The 20,044-nt window shown below is 34.9% G+C and overlaps 1 protein-coding gene across 1 annotated transcript; it reads left to right on the top strand.

Moving 5' to 3' along the window:
• Positions 1 to 13,864: 13,864 nt before the first annotated feature.
• LOC104604132 (5-methyltetrahydropteroyltriglutamate--homocysteine methyltransferase) lies at positions 13,865 to 19,667 on the top strand. Its single transcript, XM_010268368.3, has 12 exons — positions 13,865 to 13,896; positions 15,076 to 15,429; positions 15,530 to 15,617; positions 16,181 to 16,308; positions 16,408 to 16,799; positions 16,890 to 17,053; positions 17,638 to 17,718; positions 17,822 to 17,988; positions 18,087 to 18,192; positions 18,346 to 18,596; positions 18,679 to 18,880; positions 18,972 to 19,667. The coding sequence occupies exons 2-12, from the start codon at positions 15,080 to 15,082 to the stop codon at positions 19,338 to 19,340; spliced, it is 2,298 nt and encodes a 765-aa protein (XP_010266670.1). The 5' UTR covers positions 13,865 to 13,896; positions 15,076 to 15,079; the 3' UTR covers positions 19,341 to 19,667.
• Positions 19,668 to 20,044: the final 377 nt, after the last annotated feature.

Here is a 20,044-nt window from a genome sequence, read left to right as displayed (position 1 = left end):
ATTTTACGAAGATGTGGGGCATCTTGGCCATAAATCAACCACCATTCAGCTGAAAAAGCAATATATATATATATATATGCATATATATATATATATATATATATATATATATATGCATACATTTTAATATAAATATAAAATGTATAATATTAAAAATAAAATTAATTAGTTAACAATTTGATAATTAACATTAAAGAATAGACAAATCAAGAATATATTAAAATTTTAATTTACCTGGGTCAGTTCTTGTTCTTGCTTTAACGGCCACAGGGTGTACAAAGCCATTTAATGTTTCACGAAATATTTTTGCCTAAATTAAAAATAACAGATATTAGTATTATATTATCAAAATATATTTATTATATAATTTATCAACTTACACAATCATTTACACTTTACCTCTTGTAAGGCAAGGGTAGCTCTGGTTTCATCTGGCTCTAGCCTTGTAATGACTTTTATCAAAGATGGCAATTAATCCTCATTCATAGTAAGATCATGATCATATTGAAAAGTTGGATTTAAATAATATGCTGAAATTTAAGAAAACAATAACATTGTTAATTGACATCTTAAAAATGCATTTAGTAGTTAGCATAAAAATATAAAATATTGGAAATTAATGATATAATTAAATAGAGTAAAAAAAATACTTGCTTTATGTAAATGGCGAACGAGCTGTGCATTCCATCTCTTATTTATAATGTCCAGGATGTATTTATTTGAATTTGGAAATTTATCTTCAATCATCTTCTTCACTCTATGCATTGCCTCATATACAATTCTCATTGTTGCTCTTTTTTCACCATCAACAATTCGAAGTATTTTTACAAGGGGCTCTGTCATCAAACCATATTATTGAACTAATTTCCAAAAGTTGTTGTCATTGATGATTTTCTCAACTTCTCCCCTTTGTGTTCTTGCTTGTGGTAGTGGTTTCCATTCATCTGAGTCAATCATGCGTCTCAATGCTGTCTTTTGAGAATTTAGACTTTCAAGAGCAATATAGTGAGCCCTGGACATATTAATTCTCTATTGTTTGTGAAAATCCTCATCAAGTTGAGAACAATTGAGTGATTATAAATGAAATTGGCAATCGTTTTTCCCCTTTCAATCACTATGGACACCATAGAAAGTTTAGTAATGTCTTCTAACATTAAATCAAGGCAATGAGCTGCACACGGTGTCCAATACAAGTGCTTTCTTTTTTGTTTTAACATTCCACCAACTGTTTTATAAGCACTTCCATTATCAGTCACAACTTGTACAACATTTTCTTCACCAACTTCATCAACCACTGCATTCATCAAATCAAACAAATAATGTGCATTATGTCGATCACTAGATGCATCAATAGATTTATGAAACATTGCTTGCCCATTACAATACACCATAAAATTGATGATCGACAATCTAGTTGGTCATGTCCAACCATCATATATATAATAGTGATCCCATATATTTCAGCTTTTTGGAAGAATGTTTTGAAATGGCTTTTCAACTCTTCAACTTCCTCATCTAAGAACCTCCCCATAATTTCATAAGGTGTAGGCCCCCGTACACCTTTTCCTGCTTTTGCAATTTCATCTATCATGATTTTATAATATGGAGAGGTTGCTGCATTTGCAAGGATATAATGTATAGAAAAAACTTTGAGACAGCTCTTCTAGCACCATTTCCAAATCCATGGTCATAACACTCCTTAATTTTTTTTTTTTTTTTTTTTGCCCATCATCTTTGTCTCTATACAAAAATCTGTCCATCTCTTCTATATTATGAGTGTCACTTTTTGAGGATTTTTTGGACTTGGAGGGCTTAAATATGCTAAATGCTTCTTTTCAACTCTTTGCTCGAAAGATACTATTCTTGCTTCTAGATAATTGTGGTTGTGAAGAACCCCCTCTTGATGTTGTGATTCTCTAAATTAGGTTCTAGTGCTATGGAATCTTTGTAATTGTTCTTGTTCCCATTGAGAAGCTCGTGATGCATGTCTGCCCATATTGAATGCCCTTTGCTCATCATCATCATCATCATCAATGTTAACATATTCACACCTTTCTTCATCATCTTCTTCTTCCTCACCCTCATCATCCCCTTTAGGCCTCAATGTCTTCCTATCATTTTTTTCTCTCTTTTTTTTTTGTTTCTTCAACATCTCCTGTTCTTTGAGATGTTCTTTCATTGCCTTAGAAATTTCTATTGGGCACTTTGGACAATCAGAAACGTTCGAATACCCTCTAGCCAAGTGATGTTTAAGACGGGTTATACCACCACCTTTCATAATTTGCCCACAAAAATTATATTTGGTATGGAGTCTATTATTATTTACTCTAGTACCATATCTCCATCCTATATCTAGGTCTTCTTCCCGTTTAGGTGTTATATCGAATACTCGGTAGATAGCACTTCATAATTCACGTAAACCATAAAAATAAATTAGAAAACACTTCATAACCATATTCATATTTATTCAATATAAATGTCATATTTATTCATAATTCACATTTCCAAATTATTATTCAAATTTAAATAAAAAAAAACAAATGATCTATGGAAATGATAAATTAGCCATATATTAAGGACATATTCAGTGTTTATGAAAAATTAGCCATATATTAAGGACTCATTTTAAATTTTAAAACTGATAGATCAGCCATATATTAAGAATATATTCAGTTTTTATGGACAAATCATATTAAAAATTAATTAATTAATATTTATTTTTAATTTTAAAAATTACAAAAAAAATCATATTTTATTGATAAATGTCAAATAATATATGGATATGATAGATCAGCCATATATTAAGAATATTTTCAGTGCTTATGGACAAATCATATTAAAAAATAATTAATTAATATTTATTTTTAATTCTGAAAATTACAAAAGAAAATTCAAAAAAATCATATTTGAATGGTAAATGTCAAATAATCTATGGATATGATAGATCAGGCATATATTAAGAATATATTCAGTGTTTATGGAAAAATCATATTAAAAATTAATTAATTAATATTTATTTTTCATTTTGAAAATTAAAAAAGAAAATTCAAAAAAATCGTATTTGAATGATAAATGTCAAATAATCTATGGATATTACAGATCAGCCAAATATTAAGAATATGTTCAGTTTTATGGACAAATCATATTAAAAAATAATTAATTAATATTTATTTATAATTCTGAAAATTACAAAAAAAATCAAAAAAATCATATATTTAAAGAATAAACGCCAAAATGCCAAATGATCTATGGATATGATAGATCAGTCATATATCTACAATATATTCAGTGTTTATGGACAAAAAATAATAAAAATAATTAATTAATATTTATTTTTTATTTCTAAAAAATTCAAAAAAAATAAAAAAATTAAATATTACATAGAAAATTTCAAATCTTACATGGATATGGTAGATCACCCATAGGTTTCTAACATATTAAGTGCTTACATTCAAATAAAAAAATAAACAATTTTTTTAATTTTTTTTCTTTATTTTTATTTTTCCATATTTCTTCATAAAAATCCATAGATCTACACATACAATAAAAAAAATGTGATTTTTTACATGGGAAATGTAGATCATGTAGGTTTGGAGCATTTTCAAGCATTTAAACAAGAAAGAAACAGCAAATCAGAGAGATTAGATGAAAAAAGTTTGGAAAACTCAACTGTTTTCGCAATATTTTCCAAGACCTCAAAAATCTTCCCAAATCTTCAAGTTTGATGTGTTTTTTTTTTTTCCAGATCTAGCAGTGTAGACAAGTATAAGAGAGGTTTGGAGTTGTTTGGGAGGAGAGAAAGAAGCCTTCTCTCCTGAGTTCAAAGAATTATATTTCCGCATGTATCGTTTTAGCGTCGTATCAGACGAACGGCACCGATATGGCATTTCCGATTTCATATCGTATCTTGTATCGTATGCTAAAAGATACAATACGATACGCCCCGTATCGAGTGTATCATATCGATACTTTGAACCTTGCCCACTCCAATGGGTTCCCCCCCTCCCCCTAATCCACCTTAGGTTTTAGTCCCCCTCATGAAAATTTCCTAGCTCCGCCCATGCTCACATGGGGCGCAGATGTGGAAGCAGGATTTGCTCCTCACAAATGGGCGCTTCACAGGTACATCCATGGTGCATTGGGAGCATCTCCCGTACGTGAATAATAAGCTAATAAGAACAGAAGATGTTCTCAATGCATGGTAGGATGTGCGTGCAAGATGCCTGTGAGGCGCCAGGTGTGAGGAGCAGATCTGGTCTCGCAAATGTGAACTCTGTGATGGTGGGGTCGTGGCCCTACAGCTATGAAAAACTCTAAATCATGTAAGACTATTTCAAATATAAGTGAAGTTTGGTCATTACCAACTAGTGGCAGGTGTATGGTACCAACAACCGGACGTTTTTGGGCAAGATCACATATCCACCCTACAACGCCCCACAGCACAACACCATCCTATATTGGGAACATCTCTTGATGATGACATCATCGGGATTGGTACTATCATCAGGAGGTGTTCCCAATACATGCCGAAGATGTGTTGTGGGGCGTTGTGGGGCAGAGATGTGAACTCTTTTTGGGCATGACACGTCAGCACATTCAATCACTGCATGTTTTTTTTATCAAGAGTATGTTTGGTACAATAACGTCTTTGTGCATGGACACACCAACCCATGATACTCATCCGTCTGAGCATTCACGCTTGTTGTAATTACTTGCACTCCATAACCATCGGATTGGCATCATATGAAGAATCCCTTTTGTGTGGGCCCCACCACTGAGTCCAAATTTCTGAGCCCATATATGTTGTATTTTAATTTTATTAGAGATTAAATTCATGAAAAACACACTTGTACGTTGTTTTTTCTCTTACTAAAACCAGTTTTTAATTTGTCTCACATCGGAAATTTAAAAAACTTGTTTTAAGTTTTTAAATAGGAATTAATTTATATTCCTTATAAATAAAGAGGAGAGGGTTGCTAGTTGCTACTGCACAATGTGACGCAATGAGGCGCACTTTGCTCGCACCCACGTGGCTAACAAAGGGTGGTTGTGACTTTTGGTGTGAAATTAATTGTTGATGTTTCAATGGTTATGATCAGGTGTGATCAAGAAACACTATTCAAAGTTAATAATCATTAACTGTTAACTACCTTTTCAAGAAGCCTTATCTGAACCAACACCTTCCTCTGGTCTATAACTTTCCAAGAATTATTTAATGTAAGTTAATCAAACAAATACATACACAATTTTTTCGAAAATCACTTTTGTCTCTCTAAATTCAATCTACTATTATCTCACATTGTATTCTACAAACAAATTTGTCTATACAACCCAATAGCAAATGAGTAAAAGTGAAGGGTGGCAAATACCGTTAAATGGTCCAATTTCCTACCATATATTTAAGGAGTAGTCGCTATCAATGTGGGGCCTCCACGTGAGAGTGCCATTATTCAATAGTATTGACGACGATACGTTGTTTGGTACATACAAGAGAAGCGTTTTGTGGGGGCCACCGTTACTTTGGTCGGACCAAACATGACTGAACAACATCCGTAAAATTTGCTGCTCCGGCCCGGAGTCCGAGCCCAGCAGCATGACTATGCCACAAAATACAAGCTGGGCCCGAAATTCATGGTAGGCTATGTGAGTACAAATATGCTCCTCACTCGACCTCACAGCTTATATCAGCCGTACATCGAAAACATTTCCGATACTTATATATGTAAGTGTGTTCCGTCGGTGGTTTTTTTTTTCTTTTTTCTCAGAAATAGGAAATATTACCATTCCTGAGGAGTGTAAGTACTGATATTACCACCCTCACTCGTTGAGCGCAAAAAATAGGATCTCATCTTGGGGGTTATCAAAATAGGCATATTGTTCTTGCTTTACACAGGCTTATAATAATTGTGTATTAATTAATATTAAATTAATAATCAAAATTTATTATTAATTAATTAAAAGTATTTAAAGTTATTATTAATATATAATATTTTAATAATTTTATTTTTATTTAGTATTGATTTATAGAAAATAATTATTATTAATTTAATATGAATAAATATTTTTTAATAAATTTATTTTTACTAATAATTTGTAGTAATTTTAATAATTTTTATTGTTTTTAAATTAAATTTTGATTAACTTTAAATAAATAAAAATAATTACAGAAACTAACATTTTTATTAATTTCACTAATAATTAATAATTATATTGGAATGACAACGAGGTGGGTTCAAGGTGGGACACCTCTTCCCTATCCCTATCCCATAGTTAAGACACTCTACCTCATCCCTGTCCCGTATCTTATATCAGGTTGGTTCAAGGCAAAGCAACCACTCCTCATCAACGATAGAGAATCCTCGGATTTTCCTATCCCGTCTCCCATATTAGATTAATTCAAATAAAGTTGTAAATTAGATCTTATTGGACGACACGACCCATATGTGACTCGCAAAAAATAGAATCTCATCCAATTGGGGTTAATCAAAATAGGCATATTGTTCTTTCTATACACTGGCTTTATATTTTATAATAACTGTCTATGAGTCGCATGTAAACATTAATCCGCAAACACCGTATTGATTTTTTATCAAATCAACATGTTCATAGAAAAAAACCTTGTCAATGCTACAAAATAGAGGAAACACGATAATCTAATGAACAAGCACACACTGAATCATTCATGGGCGTCATACTTGCGTCAACAAACGGTTTTTATTCTGTTTCTTTATTAATTGGGAAACGCCCATAAATTCGTGGTTCAAAACAACAGAAAATCAAAAACAAACCAAACACCCTCTAACTGCTTACCGATTGATTCTGGCATGTGGCATGCAACGGTAAGTGGCCCCACTGAACCTAACCGCTTTCACGTAAATTATACAACCTCACCGACGCACGCCAAGTTGGAGCTAGCTGCCTAGCTCCTTGAGCCGATACAGGACTAGCCGGTGCCCGGTCAAGTAATGGTACACAATACTACAAAGTAACTGGTACCAAGTTGATAATATACTAAAATTGATCTACACCGTTAGATAGGAAAGAGTGATGCCACGTTGGCAGCATTAAAAGTACGTTGATGTGATTTGTCGTTGACTGTTGAGGGGAGAGGGTCGACAGCTGTGGGCATAAACATATAAGTGCACAAGTACAGCCGGTGATAGTTGCTTATGCAAGGAATTTAAACGAATATTCTTTTAATTTCTTAATATGACCTCCTTTAAAATTTATTTTCCTAATTCTTTTTTTCGAATAAGGTAGCCATGTAAGTTGAACATTTTTATGAAAGCTCAAATTATGGAGTGATGATGGGCCGGGCCGGGCCGGGATTTGGGGCAAAATCATTTAATAGATTAGATTTAATATTTATGATATTATAAATATGCATAAATATAATTTATGTCAATATTAAAATATTATATGTTATGCAAATAAGTTGTGGATTTGGAGTCGGGCTGAATACAAAATGTAGGCAATCTGAAATTTTTAAAAGGGGTTAGAAATAAAGATGCAAATAAATCAGGTTAGATTTAAATCACGGTATCTCTGAATTTGATTTAATAGTATTTTTTTTAGATCCAATCTGAATCAAAGATTCACTGAATCTCACAAAAGGCAACTTGAATCCAAATATGTTAAGGATGTCAGATATCTAAATCTAATCTCATTCAATTTAAATTCTGAAAATTTTAATAAATTATTAAAAAATATAACAGTTTTTATAAAGAAAAAACAAAAAAAATATATAAATATTTTTTAATTACTTTGATATATATATATATATATATATATATATTTTAATAAATTTCCGATTCAGGGTCTATTTGTCTTTTTTTTTTATCCATATTCATGATAACTAGTACATGAAACCGTTCTAACCACTAGTTTTCGAGTTAGTGGTTTGACCGTCCGGGTCAAATGGTTCGAACAGTTTAAATATTTTAACAGGTGATATATCATCTTATCTATTAGATTGAAATATTATGATAAGATACATGTAAATATAAGAGAAATAAGATTTGACCATTTGAGAATGAGAGAGATTTGAGAAATTGTCCGTGGCTGAGAGAGTTTAGAAGAGAAAGAAGAAGAAGAAGAAGAAGAAGAAGAGGAGGAGGAGGAGGAGGTCACTTGCAGCCTGCAACGGCGATGATGGCAAATTGGTGATGAGAGTAGATCTGAGATTTCTTTGCCTCAGATCTCACTCTCCCTCTCACAAATCTGTCGTCTAAACTGCTCTCCCAAATCTCTTAACATGAGATTTCTCTTATTGTTTCACACATCTTTCAACTAGTCTCTCTCTCCAATAGATCTCAGATCTGAGGGATCTTCTCTCTTTTCATTCTTGTCTAACTTATCAGAAGTAATAAACAACAAACTATTCTCCGGGTCGAATAGTTCAACAATCAAATTGTCTGGGTCAACAGTTTTTTACCAGGAACCGAGTTTGGGATAAAACGGAACCAATTACCTAGATGATTTTCAATCTAGATATCCGAATCAACACCGGTTCAAAAACATTGCATCTCACCATAAGACTAGACCCATCATGCATGAGATGTGGGAATGGGGATACCGATCATTTTCTTTTGTTGGTAAGAGATCCATACTCTGTATAAGCCCCCTTGATAGGGGTCCAATAAAATGAATTGAGATCTGCTCACAACACAATGTGTTCCAACACCCTTTGAAGTTTGAACATCATCTAACACTGCACATCAGCACATCGCACTAAGAGTAAAACCATCATGTATAAGCTGTGCTGAATGTATTTAATTGTGAGCAGATCCAGACTCCAATCAAATATTCCCTCATCCTATCCTAATTTTCCACGTGTCATGTGCTACATGAATTAGTTTCTGAAAATAAAAATAAATAAATAAATAGTGTCCTGTGCATATTGATTTTTGACCCAACTGATTACTTACTACGTATGGGTCGTAATGATTTATTAAATTAGTGACACCTTGGACCTTCTTTCTGTCCTATATCCCCGACCCCAAAGATCTATTGCTCAATTGGTTTGGTGAAATGGGCCCCACCTGAATAGCCTATAACCAAGAATTTGGATTTAGTTCTCACAAGACTATATTCACACCGGCCGTTCTGTTCTTATGGCCACTTACAGCTGTGTATTAAGAATATATCGGGATGCAAGTGGGGGTATGAAGACTCTGAGCACGGTTGTGTGAGGAATGAATCCAATCTCTACAACCACTGAGCCAATGAATGGTGAAAAATCCTCAACTGTTCACCAAAAAAATCGCTTTTCATGCAACTTGTTTTAGGCTCCTTTCGCCTGGGCTGAAGTTCTGATTGAGCTGCCGAACCAAAATTTAAAGAAGCCAGTGATTTATATCAAGGACAGTATATTTGGGCTCCATAGATAATTTACCAAACATAGTCTATAGGCTGTCTACAATCTACATAGAGCCCACCTTGAAAAGTCAAAACCCTGCATGAAAACCCTCTCAAACAGGCAAGGGTTTACCACACACTGGCTTCTAGCATTGCAAGACGGGCCCAATAGAAAAACTTGAAGCCACGATACATTGCTGGCCACACACATCCAGCTATACATCCGGAATATCGGTGTTTTAAAATACAGTCAATGTTCCTGATGTGCGACAGGATGTGAGTGGCTAACAATGTATCGTGGTCAGATCTGAACTCGGGTGGGGGATCTAACTTGGAATTTTCATGTTTTTTCATCAAACATTGTTTAGCAGTCTAGGTGGAAATCATGGTTTTTAAAAACAAACCGGTCAGGGGCTCGGTTATCAGTTCAAACGGTCCAATCGTTCAACCTGAATGATTGGCCCGTTCTGACAAAAAAAATAAAAAAAATTGGAAAACAATCAAAACCGTTCGAACAGTTTGAACGGTTCGAACAATTAACCGCCCGGTTTGGCAGTTTGCTGACCAATCAATGGTTTTGAAGAAAAAAGTGGTTTTAGAGGAAAATGGAACCGATCAGATGACCGCTTCCCAATTTTTCCGATCCGGTCCAGTTTTGAAAACAGTGGTCTGGCTACCTTCGTGTGAAAGCCCTCCAAAACAAGCACCTAACCATTGAAATAATGCAATATAATGAATGATTTAGAACATCCCATAAAATTCAAACAAACCCTTAAATTTAGAGTATGTTTGGTTTGCGGACAGGATTGGAATCGGAATCAGAATTCCTATGAATAAGAATAAGAGTCACCTCTTCCTAATGCCTATCTGGTTCAGTTAGCAATAGGAATCAGATTTTGGTTATTGTTGTTTGGTTGTTTTGGAACTAGAATTGGAATCAATAGAAAATTTTGAATTTTATATTAGTCTATTTATTATTTTTTATTAGTTTGTTATTATTACTTTATTAATATTTAATAATTAACACCTTATTATTTACCATTAATTTATTATATTTTATTATTATTTTCTTATTAGTTTATTAATATTTTCTTATTTTTATTTATTATTATTTAATAATTAATATGTTAGTATTTTGCTATTACTTTAATTATATTATGTTATATTTTATTTGTACTCAATTCTTATTATTTAATAAATAAAATATTTTCTTTTTATTTTTTATTACTTTGTTATTATTATCTTATTAGTATTTAATAATTAATATCTAAGTATTTATCATTAATTTATGAATAATTTATTAATATATATTTAATATTTTTTTATTATTTTATTATTAGATTATTCATATTCTATGATTTATTATTATTATTTTAAAATTTATTTATTATTATTTAATAATTAATATGTCAGTACTTTATTATTACTTTAATTATATTATGTTAACATTTTCTTTGTAGTTGATTATTATTGTGATTGTTATTTAATAAATAGTATCTTTTGTTTTTAATATGAATATATTAATATTTTATTATACTAATATTATTTTATTAATATTTACTAATATTTTATGATTATTATAATTATTAATATATTATTGTTATTATTATTATTATTACTATTATTATTATTATTATCTTATTATTACTTTCATAATATTTTATTATTTAATTATTAATGTTTTTTTGTTATTTCATGAATTATTTATTAATGTTATATTATTATTATCTTATTATTAATTTAATAATATTTTATTATTTTATTAATATTAGACTCTGGATTAGGAATCCCATTTCTACGAAGGGCCTGAATTGGCCAGTCACCTATATGGGAGAATCCCCTTTCGCAATAATGGGAATCAGAATCCCATTCTTACCAAACAAACAATCAGAATTCCCATAAATGCCCCAAACAGTGCGCTAACACGTACCCTACCGTGACAATCCAACTTTGTATTGAAAATATCTCTCCATGACAAACATGAGAAATGTTCCCAATGCATTCTGAGTTGTGCATGTGGGACGCCAATCTAAACTCATATTCAGTCATGGATTAGATGCTTTAGTCGGTGCCTTAACTATTTTCAGCTTTTAAGGTTTAAAAGTCTAAAATCACTTCTCATAGGTAGCATTGTGGATTTATAGCAAAAGAGATATGGAATTTCTTCGGTTGGACCGGATATTTGCCGTCTGAACCGGGAATTGGGAGCCAAAATGATGTCGGCCTGTTCTCTTTGATTTTGGTCAAATATATTTAAACACCTATTTAACTTATAGGAAATAATGTGAAATAATTTTCTTTTTTTACTTTTTTTTGGCATTTGTTATTTGTGGAAATCAAATACTTGAACTGAATGATTGGATCCCTCACCCACTAGGGTCTTAGAATATTTGTAGGGTGTAAGGGGGATTAGGTCAACCCTAACCCAGTTGGGTTTGGATCGGATTGGTCCGACTACTCCATTTTTGTTAAATGATTTTATTTAGGTTGAGGTCATGTTACACATTAATATGAGGATACATGTCATACATATATGCACGTAAAGATAAAAGGTATATATCATAGATACTGATTTAATTTTTAATTTTTATAAGATAAGACACACAAAACCAACCAAGACAAGTATGATATTAGAGGAGTGGACACGAGTCAAGCTTCTCATGAGTTATTCGAATTCAATTTGGTTCAGTTTAAACAAGTATTGAATCAAGTTTAAGTCCAATACATAGGTTTATTTGCTAATTGAGCTGAACTCAAGCTCAGTGAAGCTTAACTCACAAATCTAATAGAGCTTAATAGAATAAATAAATAATTTTTATAATATACATACATACATACATATAAATAAAAATATATATAATAAATAATTTTTTGTATATAAAATAAAAAAATATTTTTATAAGTATAATTTTTTTTTAAAAAAAAAAGTTTGGCTTGTAGACGAACTCGAGCTAAACCGAGCTCAAACTTACGAGCTTTTGAACTGAGTCGAGCTCGAACTCAAGTCTCTAGCTCGAATTGAACTCAGGCTCGAGCTCGAGCCTAATACTATTTATGCAAGTTGAGCTTGAATAGACAAGTAATCAGCTCGGCTCAGTTCAAATCCACCCCTATGTATTATATAATAAAGAATGGATAGAAAGACATAATCATCATAGTTTAAGTTCAGATTGACTGAGGGCTCGGCACTAACTCGACACTAACCCAACTCAAAGATAAGTCGAATTTATACTTTTCAACCATAATTCTTGCTCAAACTTTAACCTGACCTGACCCAATCTAAGTTTTTTTGGTTGGAATTGGACTAATCCAGTCCAAGTTGTAGCCCTAAAATTTTAGTGCAGCCAAGTCATTTTAGTTGTCATTCCCAACGGATGGTCTAGCGGTGAAGTCTAACTTAAGTCTAACATTCCAAGGGTTTGTTCATGGGAATAGGGGTTTGGAATTGGATTAAAATGGTTTATTCTGATTCCAACTGTTTGATGGGTAGAATGGGATTCCCTCATTTAATGTCTTAGAATGAAAATCCTAGTTCTGATCCCAATTCAGATTCCAATTATATAAGATTTCAATTCTAATTCCAACTGCAAACCAAACAAACCCTTAAAAAAGAAACCCTAAATTACCATTTGATAAAGCTGAAGATTGTTATAAGTAAAAATAGAAATGCTCTTTTTATGAAACTGATGTATAAAAACAACAAATCTACTTTCTTATTTTGATTTTAGTCACTATGAGCCATCTAAGCATGGACCAACCTATTATCACTTTTGATAGGTGTGGTTCATAAATTAATACAAACGAGATCCACATATGAAAAAGCAATTTTATTTTTTCTGATAAAATGAAAAAGCAAATTTTTCAAAGCCTAACTCTCTCATCAATTTCTTTGACACTTTCATGTATGACAAAATGTATATGCATGCTTGACTTGATGAACTGCCGCTTTGCAATACCTCGAAATGGACATATAGAACCGAGTATCAATCTTAATTTTCTCTTAATCTTGTTTTGGCCCATTAATTAACATTAGTAATTAGAAAAAAAAAACTAATCAAATACTGCCTGCAATCTCATATGGTGGACCCCACCTTACCTACTCACCTGTCACCCAACGACAGATGACTTAATCAACTAATCACGATTAAGTTAGTTAAGGCAGTGGTCATTTCCGTAAATCCACTGTAATCCTTTCCCACCGCAGTGCCAAAGTAGTCATCCACCAACTCCGCCCACCAACAAAAGCCAATAAACAATTCTCCAACTGTTATCACCTTTCGAGGGGTGGTTTTGTCTTTACAACGTCACCTAACCACCACGCAATTACCAAAACACCCTTTCTAATCAAATCGAGAAGAGGTGAAAACTGATAAGCCGCAGAGCCTCACAGAGTCACAGATCTACCACGGCTTGATTTCCTTCTGCCTATAAATAACCCAAACTTCTCTTCCGTTTCTCGCGCTGTTCTTTCCTCCTCCTCCTCCTCCTGCCTTGCTTTAGAACCAGTCTTCAGAGCTCTCCGGTTCTACCTCCGCAAAGGTACGTCCACTTCGTCGCTCCTCTTGCATTTCTTATCAATTCTTTCCTTAATCCTTCCTTCTCATTCGGAATATCTCTTTCTGCTTGCTTGCTTTCTTCATTCTCTGTTTTGCCGCTTTCGCTGTTGGTTGTAACTCTGCTACTAGGACTGATGAGGTTCGAGTTTTGCTTCAGTAGATTCTTTAACAGATCTGATCAAGAGCTTGCTTGAGTGTTTTACTCCCACCTTTTCGATCTTCAAGAAGGATTTTGATTTGTCGGTGTGAAAGACGAATTGCTTTCTTTGATGTTTTAAGCTTCTTTAGATGATTTCATTCGGTTTTCTGGGACTATCGAATCTAAGAACTGGACTGTTAGGTTCATTTACGTGGTTTTATGTAGATTTCTTTCGTGCTCTGTTTCTGGTTGTCATTTGTGTTTCTGTACTCTTTTTGGATGTGCTTTATCGTGGTTTTCAGTTTGAGATCTGACGATTCTGAGCAACGGAGTTTGTAGATCTAGTAGTGTAATCTGCAGATCTTATCTCCAAGTTGCTTTAGTGTTGTTTTAGTCGAACTTTTTTTTTCCCGGCATTGGACGCTCTTACTGTTTCGTTACTTCCTAAACGAGATCTGTATTCCGTTACAGTATTAAATATGAGCTAGTAATGGTTAAATAAATCCTCTCTCAGATCTTCCAATTTTGTTTTGTTTATCCTTACCTTTGTCGGTCGCTCATAAATGTCATAATTCATTTGGCTCGCAGATCTACTATTTTCCATTTGCTCTGTAGATCTGAAGCCTGTCTTACTCGTTCTTCATTTCTTATCCTATATATAATCGTCACGTTTTTATACCGACATCAGTCTGACAGTCTACGTAGAATTTCTAATTCATTATAAATTAACTTTCTTATTACTCATTTATTGAACTTGACTTCATTATGATTTATAATAAATTTAAATTTCTAATTACCTTACTTGTAAATCTTCTTTTTAAGATTTAGAAATGATTACTTTCTCTGACAACTGCTGAAATTCGAAGCTTTGGTGTGTTTCTGCAAACCGAAGCGACAAGGATTTATTTCTATGATAAATCATTTAGGACCCCTGTTTTAGAAATGATTACTTCCGTATGTAGGTTTTCTCCTTAGTTAGGAGGATTCTGATTTTATTTTACTTTTATTGTACCTAATAACCAGTAAAATGGCGTCCCACATTGTTGGATATCCCCGCATGGGTCCGAAGAGAGAGCTCAAGTTCGCTTTGGAATCCTTCTGGGATGGGAAGAGCAGCGCCGAGGATCTGCAAAAGGTGGCTGCTGATCTGAGATCATCCATCTGGAAACAGATGGATAGTGTTGGTATCAAGTATATCCCCAGCAACACCTTCTCTTACTATGATCAAGTACTCGACACCACGGCAATGCTTGGGGCTGTTCCTGAGAGATACAACTGGGCTGGCGGTGAGATTGGCTTCGGCACCTACTTCTCCATGGCCAGGGGGAATGCTTCTGTACCTGCTATGGAAATGACCAAGTGGTTTGACACCAACTAGTAAGTGATGGCTCCTCTGCACACGGTCTATACTCTAAAGAATATTTATAATGAACTGACAGCATTGAATGTAGCTAATATGTGTTTCTTATTCGTGCAGCCATTTCATTGTCCCCGAATTGGGACCTAACACAAAATTCTCTTACGCTTCTCACAAGGCAGTGAATGAATACAAAGAGGCTAAAGAGGTCTGCTTTATGTGGATATTTGCTATTCTACTTGGTTGTGCTCTATTGGAGTATCATTGGATCTCTTAGACTCTTACTCATCTACATCTTATTTAGTTTTGGACCTCTATTTGGCAATTAGAACAGGAATTGTTGCGACTTGGGTAGTGTGCAAAGATGCGTCCTACATTAGTTACCTTCATTCAGTAGAATATTAGCATAGCTAACTTTCTAGATGGGTGCATATATTATATGTTATTGGTAATCATAATGAAGGTCGTGTTTATGGATGGGTAGCAGACCACCTACTTAACAAGTCTCGGAAAATGTTCATTCAGATTACAAGAACTGAAACTTTCATGAAACCTTTTCTGAACATCCGACTTGATTTATTTATTTATTTTTGGGGGGTGGGATATGGCCCCATCACTGCATGGGATGTACATAAATCAATATAATCCCAGCTGAATGGTGATAATTGTCTGTTTTTCTAGGACTCTTTTCTTATAAATTATAATTCTTTTTGCTCTGTGAGAAAGTGCTTCCTAAATCACTTGTCTTTTTTGTTGATCTTGTCTTTTCAGCTTGGAATCGATACAGTTCCAGTCATTGTCGGTCCTGTCTCCTACCTGTTGCTATCTAAACCGGCAAAGGGTGTTGAGAAGTCTTTCCCTCTTCTCTCTCTTCTTGAAAAGATTCTTCCTGTCTACAAGTAAGGACTTGAAACTTTTCTGTGGATAGCATTGGTTGATTCTTTATCTTATTGCAGGTTCTTTCAAATTGATTATTCTAATGGTTAAACCTTGTACAGGGAAGTGGCGGCTGAACTTAAGGCAGCTGGTGCTTCCTGGATTCAATTCGATGAGCCAACCCTTGTCTTGGATCTTGAGCATCACCAATTGGAGGCATTTACTAAAGCCTATGCAGAGCTAGAATCATCTCTCTCTGGCCTGAATGTTCTCATTGAGACATACTTTGCTGATATTCCTGCTGCAGCATACAAGACTCTCACTTCTTTGAAGGGTGTTACTGGGTTTGGGTTTGACTTTGTTCGTGGACCTCAGACTCTTGATCTTATCAAGGGTGAATTTCCTTCAGGCAAATATCTCTTTGCTGGAGTGGTTGATGGAAGGAACATTTGGGCTAATGATCTTGCTTCTTCTCTCAGTACCTTGGAGGCTCTTGAGGGCATTGTGGGTAAAGGTATTCATTCTTTCATGAAGCTATTTTTCCCCTGTATGAAATTTTCAGAGCATGTTGCTAATTTGGGTTATTTATTGTTTACATCTGCAGAAAAACTTGTTGTCTCTACTTCCTGCTCACTTCTCCACACTGCTGTTGACCTTGTAAACGAAACTAAGTTGGACAAGGAAATCAAATCATGGCTGGCATTCGCTGCACAGAAAGTTGTTGAAGTGAATGCTTTGGCCAAGGCATTGGCTGGTCAGAAGGATGAGGTATCCCCTTGAAACCCAGTGTGAAATCTCCTAACCCTGTTATGGTAGTTTTTTCCTGGCAAGCATTTCATAATCATCACCACCACCACCATCATCATCATCACTGTCACCATCATCTAAAGCCTTGTCTTAACCCAGTGTGAAATCAAAACATGAATCCTGTTTCACCATTCTGTTCTATTCGGTGCCATATCTATGTTAAATTATTAGCCCATAGATAATTTCTTACTACCTCAATTCATTTCTGCCTCTTACTCTTCTAGCCCCTTCAACTTGTAACAGATCATTTCATATGGGTGCTGTAGATCGTCTTTTCTGCATGTGACCAACCATCTGAATCTCCTTACCCTCATTTTGTGACCTACTGGAGCTACTCTGTCTCTTCAAATGAGTTATAGCCATATATAGTTTAATACCTAATATGGAATGGGCAGTGTAATGTTTTTGGAGTGTATCAAAGAAAAATTGGGTCTTCTTGGTTGATCAAACTTGATAAATGACTGAAGAAAATATTATCAGCGTTCTTTATGTTTTGACGTACAGGTTAACCTTGGTTTCTCACTTTTTTGTCACTTTATGTTCAGTCAATCTTCTCCGAGAATGCTGCTGCTCAGGCTTCAAGAAAATCTTCTCCAAGGGTGACCAATGAGGCTGTGCAGAAAGCTGTAAGTCCTTTTGTCAAATTTATTTTTCATCACTCTGGTTTTTTAATTGTCTTCAGAAAATTCTTTTACTTACCAAATTATGTTTCTGTCTTCGCTTGCTTAGGCTGCTGCTTTGAAGGGTTCTGACCACCGCCGAGCCACAAATGTTAGTGCTAGATTGGATGCTCAGCAGAAGAAGCTTAACCTTCCAGTTCTCCCAACAACTACCATTGGGTCCTTCCCCCAGACATTGGAGCTGAGAAGAGTCCGCCGTGAATACAAGGCTAACAAGTAAGCAGATTCTTAAGATTTCTTGTCTGTCATGATATTGAAATGGCTTTTGATTTTTGTGAATGATCTACTAATTTTTCTTATTAATTCTCCTTCAGGATCTCAGAGGATGATTACATTAAGGCCATCAAGGAGGAAATCAGCAAAGTTGTCAAGCTCCAAGAAGAGCTTGACATTGATGTCCTGGTCCATGGAGAGCCAGAGGTGAGCTTTCTTAAAACCACTGAGCCCAGCTGACTTCAATAATCCAACTTCTGAATTATTATCATACTAAATATGACCTGGTTTAAAACTTTAGAAACTTAGAATTTATGGCATGGTTATATGATTATTGTTTATAAACATCTGAATGCACAGAGGAACGACATGGTCGAGTATTTCGGTGAGCAGTTGTCTGGTTTTGCCTTTACTGTTAATGGGTGGGTGCAATCTTATGGGTCACGGTGCGTCAAGCCACCTATCATCTATGGTGATGTGAGCCGCCCCAAGGCCATGACTGTGTTCTGGTCCTCATTGGCTCAGAGCATGACTGCCCGCCCCATGAAGGGAATGCTTACAGGTCCTGTTACCATTCTCAACTGGTCCTTTGTCAGAAACGATCAGCCCAGGTAAGGAGAAGAACTGACTTCACTGATTGATCTACCTTGTTTCTCTATATATTGTCTGATGAGATAAATGTTTTTTTATCAGATTCGAGACTTGCTACCAAATTGCTTTGGCCATCAAGGACGAAGTTGAGGATCTTGAGAAGGCCGGCATTAATGTCATCCAAATTGATGAGGCTGCTTTGAGAGAAGGTCTGCCTCTCAGGAAGTCTGAACAATCTTTCTACTTGGAATGGGCTGTGCACTCCTTCAGAATCACTAACTGCGGTGTCCAGGACACAACCCAGGTTCCCCCTTGACTTGAGCTTGATTCTGGTGTTCTATTTATTTCTCTAGGCAGTTAAAGCTTAATATAGTTCCAATTCCATGTTTTGACAGATTCACACCCACATGTGCTACTCCAACTTCAATGACATCATCCACTCTATCATTGACATGGATGCCGATGTGATCACCATCGAGAACTCGCGATCCGACGAGAAGCTCCTCTCAGTCTTCCGCGAGGGTGTTAAGTATGGTGCTGGCATTGGCCCTGGTGTCTATGACATCCACTCACCTAGGATCCCATCCACAGAAGAGATTGCAGACCGCATCAACAAGATGCTTGCTGTGCTTGAGACCAACATCCTCTGGGTCAACCCAGACTGTGGGCTCAAGACCCGCAAGTACTCTGAAGTCAAGCCTGCCCTGAGCAACATGGTTGCTGCTGCCAAGCTCCTCCGAACTGAGTTGGCTAGTGCCAAGTGAAAGGAAGGTTATCTGTGTGGGTGGGCATATGGCCAGTCAAAGGATTCATATTAAAGAGGGAAATTCTCTATTACTGTTCTAATAATCGTGAGCTTTGTGATGATGAGTATGACCTGGGAATGCTGTTTGTTTCTTTTCTGTATTAGGCTTTTTCTCTTTGGGTTCTGAGGTGTTATTTTTTTTTTTCCTTTTCTCTACTCAATTGATGGGCAATTACTTGTCAAAAAAAAAAAAAAAAAGAAACAATTGAAAGGCCATTGGTCCCCCGTTCTGTATCGTAGTTACTTTCATGAATGGAAATTTAAACCTATAGTTCTTCAGTTCTAATAGTCTGACATTCCAATTCGGATCCATGTATTTCAGTTGCCAAATGGGATAACCTTGCCTTGCGATAGATTTCTGTTTGAAGTAGAATCAATGGTGAATGCATGAACACAGTTAGGCGAGGCAATTTCTCATCCCTGTGACCCATACAAAAATCCATTCGTTTGCTTGGTGGGTTGGAAAAAATGTTGAATCACACTCATATTCGGTATAAACTATTGTGAACTCATACTTGACCATGCTCGTCCATTACTTTTACATTACTCAAATCTGAATCATCTTGGAAAAACCGCAAAAGCTGTGCATTAAAGACTACTTGAAAATAAAAATAATTGAGGAAGGTTTTCGACTACATCCAAACTACTTGTCATCTTTGACAC

This window comes from Nelumbo nucifera, chromosome 2 (genome assembly GCF_055504915.1).
Source record: "Nelumbo nucifera cultivar China Antique chromosome 2, China Antique-T2T, whole genome shotgun sequence".
NCBI classification, from domain to species: domain Eukaryota; kingdom Viridiplantae; phylum Streptophyta; class Magnoliopsida; order Proteales; family Nelumbonaceae; genus Nelumbo; species Nelumbo nucifera.
This window is presented reverse-complemented; position numbering and strand designations above follow the sequence as displayed.

What these genes read in the sequence shown, in the direction of transcription:
- LOC104604132 (XM_010268368.3), top strand. Translation starts at nt 15,080, where the DNA reads ATGGCGTCCCACATTGTTGGATATCCCCGCATGGGTCCGAAGAGAGAG. An exon ending in ATGAGGCTGTGCAGAAAGCT is followed by an intron (nt 17,719 to 17,821) that starts GTAAGTCCTTTT and finishes TCGCTTGCTTAG; the next exon opens with GCTGCTGCTTTGAAGGGTTC. An exon ending in GTCAGAAACGATCAGCCCAG is followed by an intron (nt 18,597 to 18,678) that starts GTAAGGAGAAGA and finishes TTTTTTTATCAG; the next exon opens with ATTCGAGACTTGCTACCAAA.